The sequence below is a fragment of the Crinia signifera genome, chromosome 19 (assembly GCF_055691185.1).
Source record: "Crinia signifera chromosome 19, ASM5569118v1, whole genome shotgun sequence".
Classification (NCBI taxonomy): Eukaryota; Metazoa; Chordata; class Amphibia; order Anura; family Myobatrachidae; genus Crinia; species Crinia signifera.
In genome coordinates, this window is record NC_139226.1 from 38,799,048 (window position 1) to 38,817,122 (window position 18,075).

Genomic DNA, 18,075 nt, shown 5'->3' on the forward strand with positions numbered 1-18,075 from the left:
TACTGTGACTATCTTACTGTACAGGGAACCAAGTACTGCCATAGCTGTGTATAATATATACTGATTATCTTATACCCCTTTTACACCGCCGAAAAATCTGGGTCAGCGGCGTGTCAGATCTGGACCTTCGGCTGTGTCCATTTACCTGGGTAGAACACGGTCTGGACCTGTGTAGAGCCCGGTGTAAATGGTCCGCTGCGGGTTGAGGCACCCGCAGCGGGTCCGTGCACGGCATGCAGCTCTGGGGAAGCTGTCCCCAGCTGCTGCGGGGGAGGGGGGGCAGCTGTCAGGTTGCTGAGGGGGAAGACGGAGCCGCGGACTCACCCCTGCAGCCACGGGTCGGGACGTGGAGGCAGCGGGGTCCGTCAGTGTAGGTGGGCAGGGGGTCCATCCAGCGTATGGTAAGTAACCGTCGAGGGTCCCTGTGGTGGCTGGGAACTACCGCTACTAGTTTCCATCCGCTGCAGGGGACCCCGCAGGTTACTTCCCATACACTGGAGGGACCCCATCGGCAACTTCCTATACACTGGATGGACCGCCTGCCCTGAACTGCCGGACCCCGCTGCCTGGAGGCTGGACCCTGCACTGAGTTGGGGTGGAATGGGGTGATGATGATCAGGGGGGGGGGGGTGATTTGATGCTTGGGGGAGAGTGATGCTGCTGGGGAGGGGGGGGGTGATGATGCTGCTAGGGGGGGTGATGATGTGCAGGGCGGTAATGTGGTGCTGCTTCTGCAGGCCATTTGTAATGACATCCACAAGGAAAGGCAGCGCTGACCCAGGTCCAGTGTAAATGGTGCAGACCCTGGTCTGACCCAGGTCAAGTTGCTGTGTAAATGGGGTATGAAGCAGGGTCCGACCCTAGAAAAACCCGTGTTCAATGACCAGGGTCCGACCAGGGTTTTTGGTGTAAAAGGAATATTACTGTACAGGTACTGTGACTGATTATCTTACTGTACAGGTAACCAAGCACTGCCATAGCTGTGTATAATATACTGTGACTGATTATCTTACTGTACAGGGAACCAAGTACTGCCATAGCTGTGTATACTATATACTGTGACTGATTATCTTACTGTACTGGTAACCGAGTACTGCCATAGCTGTGTATAATATACTGTGACTGATTATCTTACTGTACAGGTAACCAAGTACTTCCATAGCTGTGTATAATATACTGTGACTGATTATCTTACTGTACAGGTAACCGAGTATTGCCATAGCTGTGTATAATATATACTGTGACTGATTATCTTACTGTACTGGTAACCAAGTACTGCCATAGCTGTGTATAATATACTGTGACTGATTATCTTACTGTACAGGTAACTGAGTACTGCCATATCTGTGTATAATATACTGTGACTGATTATCTTACTGTACTGGTAACCGAGTACTGCCATAGCTGTGTATACTATATACTGTGACTGATTATCTTACTGTACTGGTAACCGAGTACTGCCATAGCTGTGTATAATATACTGTGACTGATTATCTTACTGTACAGGTAACCAAGTACTTCCATAGCTGTGTATAATATACTGTGACTGATTATCTTACTGTACAGGTAACCGAGTACTGCCATAGCTGTGTAAAATTTATACTGTGACTGATTATCTTACTGTACTGGTAACCGAGTACTGCCATAGCTGTGTATAATATACTGTGACTGATTATCTTACTGTACAGGTAACCAAGTACTGCCGTAGCTGTGTATAATATACTGTGACTGATTATCTTACTGTACAGGTAACCGAGTACTGCCATAGCTGTGTATAATATACTGTGACTGATTATCTTACTGTACAGGGAACCCAGTACTGCCATAGCTGTGTATACTATATACTGTGACTGATTATCTTACTGTACAGGTAACCGAGTACTGCCATAGCTGTGTATACTATATACTGTGACTGATTATCTTTCTGTACAGGGAACCCAGTACTGCCATAGCTGTGTATACTATATACTGTGACGGATTATCTTACTGTACTGGTAACCGAGTACTGCCATAGCTGTGTATAATATACTGTGACTGATTATCTTACTGTACAGGTAACCGAGTACTGCCATATACTGTGACTGATTATCTTACTGTACAGGTAACCAAGTACTTCCATAGCTGTGTATAATATACTGTGACTGATTATCTTACTGTACAGGTAACCGAGTACTGCCATAGCTGTGTAAAATTTATACTGTGACTGATTATCTTACTGTACTGGTAACCGAGTACTGCCATAGCTGTGTATAATATACTGTGACTGATTATCTTACTGTACAGGTAACCAAGTACTGCCGTAGCTGTGTATAATATACTGTGACTGATTATCTTACTGTACAGGTAACCGAGTACTGCCATAGCTGTGTATAATATACTGTGACTGATTATCTTACTGTACAGGGAACCCAGTACTGCCATAGCTGTGTATACTATATACTGTGACTGATTATCTTACTGTACAGGTAACCGAGTACTGCCATAGCTGTGTATACTATATACTGTGACTGATTATCTTACTGTACAGGGAACCCAGTACTGCCATAGCTGTGTATACTATATACTGTGACTGATTATCTTACTGTACTGGTAACCGAGTACTGCCATAGCTGTGTATAATATACTGTGACTGATTATCTTACTGTACAGGGAACCCAGTACTGCCATAGCTGTGTATACTATATACTGTGACTGATTATCTTACTGTACTGGTAACCGAGTACTGCCATAGCTGTGTATAATATACTGTGACTGATTATCTTACTGTACACCTAATACTGCTGCACTGACTATTCATTATATGAATCAACAGAATTATCTTCTGATAGTGATATCTGTTCTGTCCTGGACAATGTGCGATTATACCCTTCTGTTGTCTAACGTGCATCGTATAGTTGCTAGACTGGATTGCGGCACATTTGCACTTTCATTAGCAATTACAGCTGCGACGTCTATTGTCACAAGAGGACGAGTCCCGCTGCACAGCTATATTTAAGGGAGGGATACAGCATGTTGCATTTTAAAATCTGTGTTTATGTACGGGAGTCAAAAATGATCTGCACTCTGGCTGAGGAATTTTTTTAAATCATTTTTCAGAAAAATACATGCGTGGTGGGGTTGAGTGCTAGTTGTGGTTAGAAAAGGGGAAAGGGGGACAATAAGAAAAGAATAGAAACACCTGAAAGGGGTTGGTGAAAAATGAAGTTGAAATAATAAATACAATTAAAAAATATAAGAAAAAAAAAAAAAAACATTTTTAAATTAAAAAATAAATAAAAATAATTTGAAATGCACATAAAAATATAATTAATTTTTATTTATCATATTTATTTTTATATGCATTTTACATTATTATTTTTTTTAGTTTTTACTTTAAACATTTTTATTTATTTATTATTTATTTATTTGTTATTTCAACTACATTTTTCACTTCATTTCTCACCAGCCCCTTGCAGGTATTTCTATTCTTCCATTGTTCTCTTATGGTCCTCATTTCCTCATTTCTAACCACAACTAGCGCTTATCCCACCACCATGTTACTATTATAACTGAGCTGCTTCACCAGATAGCGCAGTGGATACCTTGTTCTCCAGCTTTCATAAAAGGCATTATTTTTCTGCATAACTCCATGCTTTTCAATTCACTTTGTCCATCGGTCAACAAGCTTTCGTATTTCCTTATAAAAACTCATGAAGAAACGGCTGAGCCGAGAAACGCGCCAGCCCACGTCGTAACCGGCATATTGGTTCCACTCATTGCACCACCATCTCGCACTCCCGGTGCATGGGAGAGGAACCCACAATAACCACCCCGCTGTTACCTCCGAGGGATACAAACAGACGAGCGGTTCGATTGCCTAAGGGAAGTTGTGTTGTCATAGAGACTCCCTGTCTAGCGCTGCAAATGCCAGCATCATATGGAGCGCTAGAAGCGGGTTTGGGCACTCACTTATACCACTTTCAGACCGCAATGTGAACACAGGTTATTGCCGTGTTTGCGGGGCCTAAACACAGGTCAAGGTGCGGTTTGATAGCGCCACGCTCAGAAAATCCGTGTTCAACAACACGGCTTTTGAACCCTGGTCTTTACCAGGGTCGGACACGGCTCTAACACGTGTCTATGTGCGGTCAGAAAGGCCCCGACCCGTGTTATCCGACACTGCTGTTTCTGAAATGCTGCTATTGGTGGATTTCTGTGAGGTCAGCAGTCTGACCCCGGAAACCGTCAAGCAGCACGCTGGAGCTGCGGACCACGGGACACAGGCACCATCCCAGCCTGCACTCCACACTTACAGCCTGCTGTTACCCGCTTTGGAAGCCTGCTTTCCAGCAAAAGTGGGCACTTTTCCTCAGCATGAAAAAAGTGTACAGCATGTTGCACAGTGTGACACTCTGCTGCCTGCTAACACCTATATCACACAGAATCAAAGCACAAACATCCATGAGGTCAGAGAAGTCTGCCATGCTGCTGCTGCTGCAATGCTTTGAACAATCTCCACCCCTCACTTTTATTTCCTTTGTGACATCATTATTGTGAGCCAGAAAAAAGTCAATTTTTAATGACACACATAGGTTTTAAAGCACAGACCCGGGTTCAGTGTGTAAGCACCAATCCTAGGAAAACCCGGGTTAAAGTGCAGTGTGAAAGGGGTAATTGAAGCGTCTGACCCGGCTCTCTGCAAGGACAAACCCGTGTTCAAAATGCAGGGTCAGACACGGGTTTGCGGTCTGAAAGTAGTATTAGAGACACCAGCTGCCAATCATCTGGAGTAAGACACATTGTTGCCCACCAGTGGGTAATTATCATTACAGGCATGTAAGACCATTTAGGACCTTATTCTAGTCCTTTTCGCTCCCCTGCATGTTCGCACAGGGGAGCAATGGTACAGAAAGTGTTGATAAGGCAGTGCAGCCAGCAGAAGTTTTAATAATTTTTGACTCCTATAATCAACAGCCAAATATCAGGAGATTGACTAGTTCTGTTTTTTTGTTTTTGTCTCCTATAATCAACTTTTCTTCTTTGTTTCTATATATATGTTTATGTTGCACATAATTGTATTCTATGCCAATGTGTAATGCAGAATGTCACTGTCTTCACAGAGCTGAAATTAACCTTAGAACGGCGCAGGTCAGCACTACGATCCTTTTATACGCTCGCCATCTCTCGCTACTTCCGCACCGAGCACCATGATGGGAAGAACAGTAAGTTTTGTGTACATTATACTACTATCTCCATAACTAACCTTATAACATACTAGTCTGTTGTTGTTTTCATATTTTATTCTTTGAAATATGTTTTATGCCCAATTTAAATGACGGGAGAAAATTATATATGTGTGTGTATGTATGTTTGTGTGTGTGTGTGTGTATATATATATATATATATATATATATATATATATATATATATATATATATATATATATGTATGTATATTGAATAAAAAACAAGATGTGTGAGCAGCGCTCAGAAGTTAAAGTTCAATATGCAAAAAACTCCCTTATGCAAAGGCGAGAAGAGTCACCAAAGTCCAATAAAAAAGTGTGTCTCCTAGGAAATTCGCATTCATATTAAAAGAATATAAAGTAATCCTTGTCATAATTCCTGTAACCATGATCGTCCAATATCCCTTCCCATTAAAAACTCAGAAGACGTGAAATAGCAGAAGCTTGAGCTTAGAACATCGTTGGTTCTGCAAGCTTTTACCTAGAAGGACTATTGTACTAATTGTAAACTTTCATCAGTACCTTGCGTTGTCATGGGCTACAGACTTGTAAACATGATGAACAGAGCAGCTGACATCTGTAGATACCTAACACTTGTCACGTCAGAGTTTCCATTTTAAACATTAAAGCAGAACATGAAATACCTAATATTCAGGGCTATTTTTCAGCAGGCTCCAGCAGGAACTGAGGCCCTTATTCTAGTTCACTCTTTCTGACAAAATATTTCTTAGATGGACAAAACCATGTGCACTGCAGGTGAGGCAGGTGTAACAAACCACCCAAATCTAATTATCTCTGCACAAGTAACACCTGCCTCACCTGCAGTGCACATGGTTTTGTCCATCTAAGAAATATTTTGTCAGAAAGAGTGAACTAGAATAAGGGCCTCAGTTCCTGCTGGAGCCTGCTAAAAAATAGCCCTGCTAATATTCCTCTCATACTAGCTGGAGCCATTATAGAATTGATAAATCTGTTAAACTAATCAACCTTAAATGGCAGCATAGTGAGGACCAATAACAAGTGGGAAACTCCTGATTGCTGCTATTGGTTGGTTTGTATGTGCTGCGCATAATATTTATTGAATTGTATGAACGATCGCATGGTGGGTTTGGAGAGCAGGTGCCGTAGCGTTGGTGGCGGGTTCGGGGAGGGGGGGGCCTGTAGTGCTGGGCGGCCCACTGATTGGCTAGAAAGCTCTCTCAGCCAATCAGAGGCCGCCTGAATGTGAGGCCTCTGATTGGCTGAGAGCTTTCTCACCAATCAAAGGGCCGCCCAGTGTTTCAAATATTTTTTTCTTCAAATTCTGCTGCCGCTAAACCCCGCAGCCATCGGCGATCCTTCACAGAGCTGCACTCCATCGCCGTGAGCTCTCTTCCAGCACCCAATGTTTCTTTGCAGATGGCATGCAACATCTGGCATTTGGACTTGGGCACCTCAAGAGGCTTTCGCATCCGATCGCATATATGTATGGGCACCATTAGTAAGCAACTAGAGACAGTGTTATTAGGTAATAGTAGAGATGCCTGTAGTGTGCAGTGTAGGCTCAGGAGAGTGATCTGGAAAATATATACTCCAGTGCCAATAACAATGGTGAAGATGACGACTTTAACTGTGGTGCTTTGAACCATTACTGAGAGCGGATAATGTTGTCACGTAAGCATTTGCGTAACTAAACCTTTCAGCGCTAATAGCTTCATATCTGCAGATTTCTAGAAAACTACAGAAGGGCTCGTTAATCACACATTTACATAAGTGCTTTAGTTTTATTTGTTTTTCAGGTAGTTACACATAGGGAATCCTTATCCACTGAACCGACTCATTTTTTCTTCTCTGCATATTGTATCCCCCAACCCCCCAGGAATTTACATGTCCATTTAATCCAGTTCAGATCATATTTTTAAAAATGTACTGAAATATTTTATTGTGAAAAAATACATAGGATGTGGTGTCACAGTCCATAGAGGACGTAATTAGGATGTCGGCTGTCACAATCCTGGCCGTGGAATTCCAATGCCCACAATGCAGATGGATCCCAACTATAAATATTAGGGTTACTTTTAGGTTTAGGCATGGAGGGATGGGGAGGAGGGAGGGGGTTACGCGGGCTGGGTTGGATGGTTATGGTTAGGTCTAAGGTTGTGGTTTAAATGCTTACTAGGATCCATCAGGATTCTGATCACCCACTAGAGGAAACAGATCCCCAGTGGCATAGCCCCCCACCCACCAGTGTCCATAGCTCTCCTCTGTGACACTGCCCCCGCCCCCCATGTTTGTACTCTTAACCGAAAGTGAAAGCAATTTTTGCAGGGACACTGAGTTGTTTCAAACTTTCTGGATATGGAGAGAGGGAGCTGTGCGGACAGAGATTGGAGGTAGGAGAAGATTTGGACGGTTACAGTATAGTGTGTCGGCAATGTCTCATTGGACAGTCACTAGGTCGGCCACTAATGGTCGACTGTGACTAGCTCGCCACCTGAAAATAGTCCAAATACCATAGGTCGACATTGACAGAAGGTCGACACAAGCATATGGGCTACATGGACATGGTCGACACTCACAAGATCGACATACGTTTTTCACGGGTTTTTATGCGTAAATGTTGACATGGACACCGTATAATTGTACCGCGACACCTCACATGGCTCGCTGCGCCCGGCACACTATTATATTCTCCCTCTATGCCCACTTGAATGGTAAAGTATGAACCGAATCGGTCTACAGCAAAAAAAAAGTGAAAATCTCGTGTCAACCATGTCCATATCGACCTTAAGCATGTGTCGGATTTCTGTCACTGCTGACCTACGGTATGTCGATCATTTCCAGGTGTTGACCTAGTCACTGTCAACCTAGACAGTGCCGACCCAGGGTCCGAATACCATATGGTGGGGTGGAGAGAAGGGGCATTTTTGCGCTTGCCCCCCTGTCGGAGCACCGGCAGTCAGGATTCCGATGTAGGAAAACTGACGGCCGGGATCCCAATTGTCAGACCACCATACCACACCCATTCAGCATGTGGCCCTCCAGCTGATGTGGAACTACACATCCCAGCATGCCCTTCCACACTTTTGCTGTTAAAGCATGCAGAAACTGACAGGGCATGCCGGGATGTGCGTCGTGGAGGGGCAGGGAGGAGGCAGCGCATGGAGCTGACAGCGCTGCCTCCCCCATACTTTGAACAGGACCCAGGTTGCTCGACCCGGGCTACCCATTCACACCGCACCATAACCCAGGAAGATCCCGGGACCCACCCTGGTAGCTACCAGGGTTGAAATGCAGGGGAATATCTCTTGGGATCCATTCACACCAGCACTTTACACGAGTTGTTCCCGGGGGCCAACCTGGGAAAAAAGGCCGGTGTGAATGGGGTATTAGTGGGCTTAAAACGGTCACAGCTCAAAGTGAAAGTACATTGCAGAAGCCGTGATTTTGAAGGGGTTTTAACAAGTGCATAATAACTGGGTCATGGATGCAAACAGCAGATGCAGACATGTTAGTGAATACCTACATAACTGGTTGAAGAGAACATTATAAAAGGAACTCCTCTGTGAGGAGAATAAAAGTGTTACATTACTTTCTATTCTCCTTTTTAGCAAAATGGTGAGAAATCCCTTTTCTCCCGTACAAGTGTCGCAACCAAAACAGTATATATGTTCCATTCAGTAAGCAATAAGCTATAGATAAAGGGATGACTATATGTAGTTGAAATGTAATACCTTTCAGTACTTTGACACTTGACTCTTCACTGCGCCCAGTCCTTAGACAGTGTGACGTCTCTCCTGTAATCCATGGAGCTGTTTCTATATTTAGGTTACACCTTCAGTAAGAAGAGCTTCCTCATTGTTATCAGATTCTTTTATCCTTCTAGTAACGTTTATTGCATCATAAAGCAATATTACTGTGAGTTGTAAATGGTGTTAATCCTCTTAGTACAGTAACTAGAGTAAGGGTGTTCAGCATGTGGAACTACACATCCCAGCATGCCCTTCCACAGTTTTGCTGTTAAGGCATGCAAAAACTGACGGGGCATGCTGGATTGTGCAGTTTCACAGCTGTTGGAGGGCCAATTGTTGACTACCCCCTTATAAATAGATGGCTTTGTGGGGCGTGGCCTGGCCGAAGACGAGGACGGACGCATCTTCTGTGCGCTCCTGCCTCTTTACCCTATATCTTACCTCCTGGGGGCATCCCTACCGTCCCTGTTGGTGCTTCTCCCCCCGTGACTGCTCTCTGTTGCCTGGGGGACTTGATTGGTGACAGCCGCGGAGTCGGGAGACACGTCTACAGGTCTCTGCGGACTGCGGCCTACTTCCTCCTGTGGACTGGGACCTGCAGTGAGACGCGCACCCGCCGCCGCAGCTCTGCAGAGGTGAGCCGCGGGAGAAGACAGAAGCGGTGTCTGGGGCTGCCTGCCTGTGACACAGACCCCCGGGTGAGCTCCGGGACCCCCCTCCCCCGACCATGGTACCTTATTTCCCGGGAACTGTGAGGCACTGGGGCTGCCCTCAGTGCTAGCGGCGGCCATCTTTGTTATCAGGAGCAGCCGCGGCCGGGCTTCCTCGCTGCCCAGGTTGGTCGCTGGGGCTGCAAGTTGCTAGGGGCACTTCTGGGGCCCTTTGGGGAACCCTGTGGGTGGCCTGAGGCTGGGGTTCCGGACGTCCCTGCACCTCCTGGCGAGCCTGTGAGGCCAGACAGCGGCGGCCATATTGGAGGTGGCATCCCTCCACTCCCCTATACATCACACTGCCTCACTGTACCCGGCGGCCATATTGGAAGCACCTGAAGCAGGGACTCCCAACAAGGTGACTCAGCTCTGCGCCAGCTTGAAGCTGCTGGCTCAACTTCCCACTAACTCTGCTCAAGCAGCCCTGTGTGCCAGGGACCATAAGATCTAAGAAGAACAGATGCTAACTGCATAAATGTGCTACACCCCACAATGTCTATCTTTCACTGAGGACTGCACCACATAATTTACAGGTCCCCCATCTGCCTTTACATCTGGTCACACGGAGGATCACACTGTATCCTTAGATTGCTGCAGGCCTAGTTCTCCTGTGCGCGCTAAACTGCTGGTTTACTGGTCTTCAAAATGCCTTCCAAAAAAAGTAAGGTGAAAAAGTTCCCTTCTTCAGGCCGTCCCCGAGACTTTTGGAAGGGCAGGGACCCCCACCTATCGAAATGGCAACTAACCGTCCTTCTTCTGCGAATGCTAATACCCCAACTCGGATCACCCACACTGACTCTCTAGCCCCCCCCAGTGGGTGAAGACGATGCGGCTTTAACGGTCGGGACCTTAAAGCAATTACTCTTTCAATTCAAAGAGGAAGTGACGGCTGAATTTCGGGCATCCTTTCAAACTTGCCAAAGATCAATTGACGACCTTGTCGACCGAACCAATCATTTGGAGACCAAAATGGGAGAAGTTGTTGAATCGCACAATACGCTTATAGATTCTCATGCAACACTTGAAGAAGAAGTTGCGGCCTTACGAGACAAAGTTGGCGACTAGGAGGACAGGTCGCGTAGGAACAATCTGAAATTGAGAGGGGTTCCTGAGAACATATCTAATAGTAGTCTACACGACTTTGTCCTGGATATCTTCAGGAAACTCCTCCCTTCAGCAGCCAACACAGACCTCCTGTTAGACCGAATTCATAGACTGCCTAAACCCAGAAGTGCACCGGAGGATGCGCCCAGAGACATCTTGATGCGGGTTCATTTTTACCACATTAAAGAAGCCCTGCTAAAGGCGGCTAGGCCTTCCTCCGACACGGCCAATGCGTTGGGCTCTTTCCAACTCTTCGGAGACTTGTCCCGCGCCAGGTTGAATAAAAGGCGCTCCTTTCAGCCAATAACCAGTGCACTGCGGAAGGCCAACATTTTGTCAGATGGGGGTTCCCTACGAGACTACTGGTTACCAGGGATAGATCTACCGTTGCTATCTCTGGGATTGAGGAGGGCATGAGGTTACTGCAAAAGTGGAAGCTGTCTGCTCCCCCGCCCCCCTCCTCCCCTGATCGCCGTCTTCAGCAGGACTGGGCGGTGGTGGGGGAGTAGGGGGGCAGCGGGCTACTAATTGACCGATTCTTACCTCCAGGCGCTATTCCTTACTTGCTCAGCTGTCATTTGTGTGCACTATGCGCGTGAAGCTCTTGTTTTATCTTCTTCTCTTCTACTTTTCTGAGGTTCAGTTACTATGAAGTAGTTGACTTTGTCATAGTTTTTCACAGAGAAGGGCCTTTATTGTTGAGGTAACATTTTACGCTCACGTCCTCATATGCGCTTATAGTGTTTTGGATAAAATTGCCATATTTGAGTACTAATATTGTTGCAGTTTCATAAAGATCCGTCATCCTAATGTGTTGATATTGTGGGGTGAGAGGCCACTACCCTCCCCCTAAAATGTTTGGTGAGGTGCCTTGTACCAGGAACCCCACTTCGACTCTATATAGAGCCGTTATTTTGTGTCTGCGTGTTTTATTAAATCTGCCCCACCCAGATTTTCAGATAATAGGTTCCCTCATTGTTATGCTGCGAACGGCCCTCTTAAAAAAGCAGGAGTAGCAATTTTGGTTTCCTCCAAATGCTCTCTTTCTGTTGACTTCCAGCTTGCAGATCCGGAGGGTAGATACCTTATACTGGTAGGCAAATTAGAAGATACGGATGTTACTTTAGTATCATGCTATGCCCCCAACTCTGGGCAACTTAGGTTCTGTAGAAAATTATGTGTTCTGGTAGAACGACACTCTAAGGGTGCTGTTATTATTCTAGGTGATTTCAATATGGTCCCTGACGAAAAAGTTGATAGATCTAAGCCCACTGGAGGTCACTCTCATACCACTACAGGTCAATCCTCTAGCTTCCGTCAACTACTTGTGTGAATTTGGTTTCTATGATGCCTGGCGGACAAAAAATCCCTCGACGAGAGATTATACATTCTTCTCTAATCCCCACCGTACTTATTCTAGAATAGATTTAGCTGTAACTGATAAGTGGACTTTAGTATCTGTTGTCAAGGCCCGTATCTTACCGATGACGTGGTCTGACCACTCCACTTTGTTTATTAAATGTGAGTTGGACTCCCGCAGAGTCTCCCCTGGCCCCTGGAGGTTAGGAGCATGTGCCTTGTCCCACCCCGATTCTTGCAGTGCCATTAAAAGTTCCCTGCTATCTTTCCTTGCTACCAATGACCCGAAAGATACTAGTGCTTACAATCATTGGTGTGCATTAAAAGCCGTGGTCAGAGGTTCGGCCATTCAAGCTGCTTCAAGACTTAGGCGAATGCAGGCGGAAGAGGCCACGAAGTGTGAGGAGGAGGTGATTAGACTGGAGGCAGACCATAAATCTAGACCAAAAGATAGGCAAATTCTTGAGTCCCTTCGCACAGCGCGCGAAAAACTTAACACACTATCCCTCAGAGGTGTCATGAAAAAGTTATTTAAATTAAACCAGAAATACTATGTGCTGGGTAACAAAGCAGGGCGCCTTCTGGCTAGGAAGCTGAAGGGACGGCAGGCTATGGCCAGAATTTACAATATTTATAACGCTGATGGCGCCAAAGTCTTTGACTCTTTTGAAATTGCTAATACTTTTGCTGACTATTATTCTACACTATACAATTTGAGGTTAGATTCGGAGACTCCCCAGCCCATTGATTCGGAGATCAATGAGTTTTTGGACAGTGTTTCCCTTCCGAGCTTGGAGCCTGTGGTTATTGACCATTTATGCTCTCCTTGGAGATTATCTGAAGTTGAAGAGGCTATTGACTCCTTACCGAGTGGCAAGGCTCCAGGCCCGGACGGGTACCCCTCTGACTTCTATAAGCGATTTAAAGCGGATGTTGCGCCGATCCTTTTGCAAGTATTTAATACCGCGTCTGAGACCGGTGCTTTCCCAAGGGAGATGCTGGAGGCTCAGATTGTCACAATCCCCAAGCCGGGCAAGCCCACTACGGCAGTGCAAAATTTCCGTCCCATAGCACTACTGAATACTGACCTTAAGCTTTATGCCAAATTAATTGCTCACAGATTAGGACCTCTACTGCCCTCGCTCATTGCTGTATACCAAGTGGGGTTTGTCCCGGGCCGGCAGGCGCCGGACAATACCCGCAGAGTTTTCAATATTGTAGAGAGCTGCGAGCTTGGGAAGTCGCTGATGAAAAGGAACCTCTGCTGGGGGAGCCGCAGAGTTAATTAGCTGGTCGCAGGAGCAAGCTCCTGCGACCAGCGATTACAATGGGGCAGAAAATGGGAGCGCGCACCCGGCGATTTATCGCCGGGGCACACTCCCAATCACTGGCAATATGGTCGCCTGCGACCATATTCCCAGCGATTATAGCCCCTATCGCCCCCGTGTGTACACAGCTTAAGAGCGTTTGAGAAATTGATTAACGAATGGTGTTTACATGAAGTGTCATGGCTGGGACGCATTGCAGCATCTAATACCCCTTTCACATCGCACTTTTAAAACGGTATATTGCCGTTTTTTTTTTCCATTTTAAAACGTTTAAGTCTGCAATGTGAAAGTGCCAGAGTTGATTTACCGGTTAAAGTTAACCGGTATTTCAACACGGTTAAAAAGCAGAGTCCTACACGTTTTAAAGCCGTTTTTTTGGCAGTTTGAACAGCTCTATTTCAATGGCTTGAAACGTGTCCCTTGGGGGTTAAACGGGTTGAATGTTTGAATGGTATTAAATGATTTTTAAAACGGTTTTCACCTGCAATGTGAAAGGTCTCAAGGCTAAGTCCCATTTAAGAATACCGTGTCATTACCCATTTCTGCAATGTGAAAGCAGTATAAGATGGTTTTGCTCCCGAAACTTCTATATCTATTTAGAGCTATTCCTAGAATTCCTCCTAAACTGTATTTATTTTTATTTAATAAACTATTTGGCAGGTATATATGGAAGGGGTCTAGACCTCGTATTGCTAAACAGGTTCTTATTCTACCTAAACAAGTTGGAGGAGTGGCCTACCCAGACCTGCGAGCTTACTTCTCGGCCTGCTTATTAGATCAGGCTAGAGACTGGCTAGCTCCTGGGCAGCTTAAACCCTGGGTAATAATTGAACAATCCTTTTTACCTAAAATTCGCCTAGCAGATCTGTTTTAGCTTCCACAAGGGCAGGTGCCTGGAAGGGACCGGGCGCCGCGATTAGAGACACCTTGGCTGTATGGCGCGAGTTAGTATCTAAAATCGGGGGGCATCACACAGCCTGGCCCGAACTTAGCTATTACATCGATAGAAGCCCTTATTCCCAACTTGAAATTAGATAACTGGGCAGCAAAAGGCCTATATTCTCTTAAAGATCTGTGCCCATCGGGACAACTCTTGACCTTCACAGAGATCTCAGAAAAATTTGGTATACCGAGGCATGACTTTTATAAATACTTACAGGTGCGTCATTGATTAACCTCCTGTACTGACAGGCTGGGTAAGTCGCCTACCTTTCCTAAGCATCTGGAGATAAAGTTGACCTCTCAAACCCATAAAGGAGGTATATCCAGATGGTACAGAGAACAAACCAGTGGGTCTCCGACAGATAAATTGATCTCCCATATTAGATGGGAGAAAGACCTAGGCAGAGCCCTCACCAAAGAGGATTGGGATGCTATCGCATTATCATGCTTTAAGGTTTCTAAATGTCTAAGCCACTCAGAAATGTTTTATAAGCTGTGCCACAGGGCATACTTTACCCCCCCCCCCGGCGTCTCCACAAAATATGGCCTACGGTTTCTAATCTTTGCTGGAGAGGCTGTGGCTGTGGCGGGTCTATCCTACATATTTTTGGGGATTGCCCAAAGCTACGGTCACTGTGGGAGGAGGTTTTCGTCCTTCTGGGCGAAGTTGTGGGAGAGTCCCTCCCTATGGATCCAGTTGTGGCCTTATTCCATTTCTCCCCATGCATCACGAGGGATGATAGATACCTGGTTGGCCAGATATTAATTGCCACTAAAGCGGCAATAGGCCAGTTTTGGAAAACTCCAGAGATACCTAACATGCAATATATTGTGAACAAAATACACAAACACTTTTTATTTGAAACCATTGATTGTAAATATACTTCCTCTGCTAACTCTATTCACATTAAATGGTTTAAGTGGTCCTCGTATAGAGAGAAAAATAATCTCCCCCTTGGACTGCCTACCTATACTGATCTGTCCTTAGCTCTGCCTGTTTGATGAGCAGGTAATTACACGACCTATCCTACTAGTCCCCCTTCCCTCTCCTCTTCCTCAACGTTATCCCTTATGTGTCCGTCCTGCGTGTCCCCCTACTCAGTTTTTCCTTTTTGTCCTTGTATCCCTTTTTGGGAGTTCTCTCCTGTGTATGTGCTCCATTGTTTATCAATATTGTAAGTATTGTTTATTGCTTTGTATTCTTTTATTATAAAATATGTCAGTATGGTATTTGCTTAGGCCGATGAGAAACTGTTGTACCTATTTATGACATGCTGTCACTTTCTCTTTGTCATTGTGATATATGAGGTACCCTTTGTATTTAATTCTGCTGACTCGATAAAAATTATTTGGAAAAAAAATAAATAGATGGCTTTAGAAGTAGGAGATTATACATAATCATAATAATACACCCTACAACTTCCCCACCTAAATATTTTGAGATGATACATTTATAGCAGTTTTACAAGGCATGGAAGAAGATGCAGGGATATGGCAGGTACATTATGAGGAGCCTCCGGTCTGGGATGTCACTCACTGCTATGTACAGATGTACATCTACAGTGATCCTCAATACGCCATGCCGGGCATCTAAACGTGACTAGGACACAGAAGAAGAATGTAATAAGTAATATGATATAGGACACTTTTTTATATTGTCTGTGAGTCTTTATGGGGTATGTAGGGATGACCGGCGGTGAGAGTAGAGGGAATCCCGACGGGTCAGGCAATGCTGCAAACCCCCCCTCCCTCCCCCAACCCTCCAGTCTAACCCTATCCCTATGCCTAACCCTAACTCCTGTATTCTTGCACCTTAACCTAACTCCCCACACCCCGCAGCCTACCCCTAACCTAACCTGCGAGCCAATGCCTAACCCTAACTCCCGTAACCTAACTGTAAAGGTGCATACACACTGTACAATTTTTTTTTTACCAATTTCGTTCATTTCGGCCATTCTGAACGAAATTGGTCAAAATATTTTTCAGTGTGACCTTGACGAACGATGAATGACAATGCGCATACCCGCCAGTTGTTCATCAAGGTTGTTCGTCAACTGGGCATGCAGCTCAATTTGGATGTCTTTCAAAAAGAGCCTATAAACTGTAGCTAGATCTTTCGTCTGTCGTCAGCATCTTTCGTCCAGGACACTGGGTTCAAGGGAAATGTCGGTACTTGTATACTTTCAAGGCTCCCATCGCATGCCATATGTAGTGGAATGCGATGGCATGCGATGCGATTTTTCCGGGTTTTTTATGCATTTGATGTAAAAATCGCATGCCATGCGATGCTATGCTATGCGATGGCATGCGATTTTGATCACAAATGCATCCAAATGCATTTAAATTAGTGCAAACATGTTAAATGCACCCCAAATGTCTTTTTTCACACTGTACCACCCCCACTATCAGCGCCAACCCGAAGCGTGACGAGCACAGCGAGCCCGCGCGGGGCGGCAGTACGCGTCCTACGACCTTTTCATACCCCCACTATCCACGTCAGAGTGGAGTTGAGAATAGAAAGTGTGGCGAGCCCGAAGCGTGGCGAGCGGACGCGGATACCTTCACAGGTATCCGTGTCCCCTCGCGGGATTCACAGCTATCCATGTCCCCTCGCGGGGCTCGCTGCGCTCGCCACGCTTCGGGCCCGGTGGCTCGCTGCGCTCGCCACACTTTCTATTCTCAACTCCACGCCGACGTGGATAGTAAGGGTATGAAAAGGTCGTAGGATGCGTACCGCCACCCCTCGCGGGCTCGCTGCGCTCGCCACGCTTCGGGTTGGCGTTCATAGTGGGGGTGGTACAGTAACAAATGCCCTTTGGGGTGCATTTAACATGATTTTAACACGTCAATGATTTCTGTGAAAAATTGCATCGCATTGTATGCGATGCGATTTTTTCCTATACGATGCCCATCGTGGGAGCCGTGATACTACACAAGTACCTTAATGTCTTTCAACAAAATTGGTCAAAAAAATTGTACAGTGTGTATGCATCTAAAGTTCTACCATTAGTGCCTAAAACCGACCCTCCACTACATAGCCCCGCATATTACAGAATGGGATCCAGACTGTCGATATCCAGGCATCAGGATACCACATACTGGATACCACAAATATGGCGCCGCAGAAGGCTGCCTTGGAGCTATGCAGCTCAACCAAACTATATGTCTCCCCTTGTCTCCCCCTGTTCTTGTCCTCATTCACCACCCCCTCGAGTGTGGTGACCCTGCCAAGTGTGGTGACGAAGCACAGCAGAGAAGCCCTTCTGAAATGGAGCTCACCCCTGGAGCAGACCACCCGTATGGGCCTGACGGAGCGGGAGGTGGGCAGATTGGCAGCCCTCACAGTCCACACTGCCCTTGCTGCCCTGTGCAGAAAGGATGCAGCAAAGTTGTTGCCAGCAGGGAAGTCTGGCATGGTCGAATGGTGCAGTAACCGCAATAGGGGCTGCCGGGCCGGAGTCGCTGTCAGGTGGAAACGCAGAGGCCATAGACCTGCCCTCCCAGCAATCATGCTATCAAACACGAGATCTCTCGCGAACAAGATGGATGAGCTGTCTCTGCTAATACAAGATGCAAGGTCGGCCACTGCAAGATCCTCCATCCTATGCTTCACAGAAACCTGGCTGGAAGACCATATTGCTGAATCTTCAGTGACTCTGTCAGGCTTCGGCCTCTTC

The 18,075-nt window shown here is 45.9% G+C and overlaps 1 protein-coding gene across 3 annotated transcripts in view; it reads left to right on the forward strand.

The window, feature by feature from the left end:
• Positions 1 to 18,075, forward strand: part of FUZ (fuzzy planar cell polarity protein) — a 129,226-nt gene that overhangs the window by 94,018 nt on the left and 17,133 nt on the right. For all 3 annotated transcript variants that reach the window (XM_083162389.1, XM_083162387.1, XM_083162388.1), the window contains one exon: positions 5,100 to 5,201. In XM_083162389.1, coding sequence (XP_083018515.1) covers positions 5,100 to 5,201 — 102 coding nt within the window. The remainder of the gene's footprint in view (positions 1 to 5,099; positions 5,202 to 18,075) is intronic.